The sequence below is a fragment of the Cyprinodon variegatus genome, unplaced genomic scaffold (assembly GCF_000732505.1).
Source record: "Cyprinodon variegatus isolate N-32 unplaced genomic scaffold, C_variegatus-1.0 Scaffold584, whole genome shotgun sequence".
Lineage (NCBI taxonomy): Eukaryota > Metazoa > Chordata > Actinopteri > Cyprinodontiformes > Cyprinodontidae > Cyprinodon > Cyprinodon variegatus.
In genome coordinates this window covers 80116-83486 of record NW_015151037.1, presented here as the reverse complement: position 1 = coordinate 83486, position 3371 = coordinate 80116, and the positions used below count along the sequence as shown (strand labels likewise).

At 49.7% G+C, this 3371-nt stretch overlaps 1 protein-coding gene across 1 annotated transcript in view; it reads right to left on the bottom strand.

The window, feature by feature from the left end:
• Nucleotides 1-1536, bottom strand: part of LOC107095916 (cytochrome P450 2K1-like) — a 12864-nt gene extending 11328 nt beyond the window's left edge. The window contains exon 1 of the mRNA XM_015392287.1: nt 1344-1536. Coding sequence (XP_015247773.1) covers nt 1344-1536 — 193 coding nt within the window. The remainder of the gene's footprint in view (nt 1-1343) is intronic.
• Nucleotides 1537-3371: the final 1835 nt, after the last annotated feature.

Below are 3371 nucleotides of genomic sequence, written 5' to 3'. Positions count from 1 at the left end.
ATATATATATATATATATATGCATATGTAAAACAAAATTCAAGTAAAGTGATAAATCCAAGTAAAGTGATAAGCGGCGTGCAAAAATAGTGCATAAATGTCAATTAAGGGGGGGTGTCTGAATCACTTGAGGGATGCATTATAGAGATCGATGACCATAAGTAGGAATGATTTCCTGTGGTGCTCTGTGGTGCATCTGGGTAGGAGGAGTCTTCTGCTGAAGGAGCTCGTCTGCTCGACCAGTGTGTCACGGAGAGGATGTGAGTTATTGTCTAAGATGACATTGTCTCAAGAGGGGGGGAGGATGAGAGACTCGCAAGGACGGACACATCGGTACAGACCAGGACTGATACATGGCTAACGAGAAGGCTCACCCAAACCACACTAACCGGGACAGGACCAGTAGTGCGATGTCAATGTGGCAGGATATGCAGGACCACCAGAGGGCTAAAGATCTGTCAAGCCAAGAACAAGTGTGGAGAGGAGGCAATTTTGTTGTAGCGCAGGCTGGCAACACCACATCAGATGCAGGAGAACCCGTCAGGAGGCACCCCACAGCACTGGAGAACTATTGGCAACGGCTTTGCCTTTGAACCACACAGTGGTCAACTCTAAAGCCTCCCGGGAACCTTAACCTGCAAAGGAAAGAGTAAAATGGCCGAAAATGTACAGCAACAAAGAGTGGCAGCAGCTGGATGAGGACCTTTGTAATATTCTTGAAACTGCTTTGGTAGAGGCAGCAGAACAGACGATGGGAATGATGATGGCAAGCATCTACAATGTGGCCAGGGAGAGGTTTGGTGTAAAGGAGAGGAGAGGAAGATCAGAACTCCAAATCGGAGGGAGAAGGAGATGCAGGGCATGCAGAGAGAGATAAATGCAGAGAAAGATAAATACACTATCCAGGCAGTTCAAGAATGCCAGTTGAAAAAGAGCGAATTGGAGACCTAACATCAGGGCTTCGTGAGTGGCTTCACAGGCTAGGAAGGGTGGAGCAGACATGGAAGCAGAGAAAAAAGAAGGGGGCAAAGATGGCACAGTTCATCAAATACCTCTATAGGTTTACTAAAACCTTATTAGGAGAAGCAAGATCAGGAACACTCAGCAGCTCTAAGGAGGAGGTTGAAGATGCTCTGAGGTTTACTCACTGTGACCCACACAGGTAGGAAATTCTTAGCAGCCACCCAAAGATCATCAGGGTGCCACCCCCCTCAGAACCTTTGGTGAGCAGAGAACTAAGTTGGAAGGAAGTGGAGGGGTGAAAAGGGCAAGGACAGCATCAGACCCTGGACCAAGTGGGTTGCCTTACAAAGTGTGCAAGAAGTGTCCACTTCTACTACTTACAGTAGACTTTGGAAGCTCCTCCGGGCATCTGGGCAAAGGGCAACATACCAACTACCTGGAGAGTGTCAGAAGGCTGCTTTGTGCCAAAGGATAGGTACTCTTCTGGGAACTGCCAGTTCTGCACCATCTCTCTGCTGAATGTAGAAGCAAAGATCTTTTTCTCAGTCTTGGCGAGAACGATAACTAGCTCCATGACAGCAAATGGATACGTCAACACCTCGATCCAGAAGGGGGTGATTCAAGGGTTCTCTGGATGCCTGGAACACACCACCATCCTTAGCCATTTGATCCAGGCGGCCAGGGGGAGCAAGGGCAACCTAACAGTTGTCTGGCTGGACCTTACAAATGCACATGGGTCCATGCCCCATTCCCTCATGAACAAGGCTATGGAGCAGTATCACATCCCTGACAAGATCAGGCTGATGATTAACAGCTACCTGGGGTCATTCAAGCTGCAGTTCCAGACTGCCAAGTTCACCACCGCATGGCAGGTACTGGAGAAGGGCATTGTAACATAATGCACAGTATCCCCCATTCTGTTCATGATGGGGATGAACCTCCTGATTACAGCAGCAGAGGCCAAGGGACCAGTTACGGCAGCAGAGAGCAGACAACCCCCACTGAGAGGATTCGTAGATGACCTCACCATAACAACCACAAAGCATGTGCAGGCAAGGTGGATCCTGAAGACTCTTGGAGTTTTAGCATCATGAGCGGAAAGGTCTTCTAAGCCCAGGAAGTCATGGAGCATGATGATAAGGCGGGGGAACTAACAGAGGCTTTCAAAATGCATGTCCAAGGCGAGCAGATCCCCACAATTGGGGAGAACCCAAGTGGTATAACAACACCCTCAGTGACATAAACAACATCTCTAACACTGCAAATCAGGTGGACGAGTGGCTAAGGAGGATTGACAAGGCAGGACTATCCAGCAAGATCGAGTCCTGGATATACCAGCATGGGCTCCTACCAAGTCTTATGTGGCTGCTGACAGTCTATCAGTTCCCAGGGACTGCAGTGGAGGGAGTGGAAAGGAGAGTTAACAAACATCTGAGGCGGTTGCTTGGTATCCCTCCCAGCTTCACTGCAGTTAAGCTCTACATTTGATTTGAACAGCTCCAATTCCATTTTCCTCTGTGGTGGAGGAGTTCAAGGTGGCTAAATGCAGGGTGGCAATGATGCTCAGAGACTCAAAGGACGAGCAAGTGAGCAACACATGGGTCACAACATCAACAGGCTGTAAGTGGGCAGCAGACACTGCAGTTAGTCAAGCTGAGAGCTCCCTGGAGTTGAGAGACATCATTGGCAATGTCTGCATGGGTTGGCAAGGACTGGGAACATCTCACTTCACACAGTGGAGGAAGGCAAGTGTCCAGCAGAGGCAAGAGATGGTAGAGGAGGAAGTTTGTCACCAAGAGGAGGAGACGCAGAAGGCTAAGGCTGTGGAACTAGCAACCCAGGGAACATGGACCAGATGGGACCTCTCAAATAGGATGGTCACATCGACTGAGCTCTTGAGGCTGGAACCTTTCCGTGACAGCTTCCTCCTTAGGTCAGTGTATCATTCACTCCCATCTCCAGCAAGTGGGGCTTGAGGGAGGACCTGCTCTGCAAGTTTTGTAGGAAGAAGGGGATGGTGGACCACATTTTAGCAGGGTGGCAAATCGAGCCAAGTGCTCCGAGTGATGGCTGACATTTTCGACCAGCCACGAGTACCATGTCCAGACCAGCTTGACACCAACATGACCTTGTTGTCATCTGGTCAGCGCAAACTAAGAATATCATCCTGGTGGAACTTACTGTGCCTTGGGAGGAAGGCTGTGATGAGGACATGAGAGGAAGAACCTAAAATACCAGGACCTCATCAAGGACTGCAAAGACAAAGGCTGGCAAGCATGGCTGTTTCCAGTGGAGGTCGGGTGCAGAGGATTCCCAGCACAGTCAATGTGGTCTGTGCTCACTGCACTTGGCATATCTGGCAAGGAGAGGAAGACAGCTGTGCGCAGCATTGGGGAGGCAGCAGAGAGC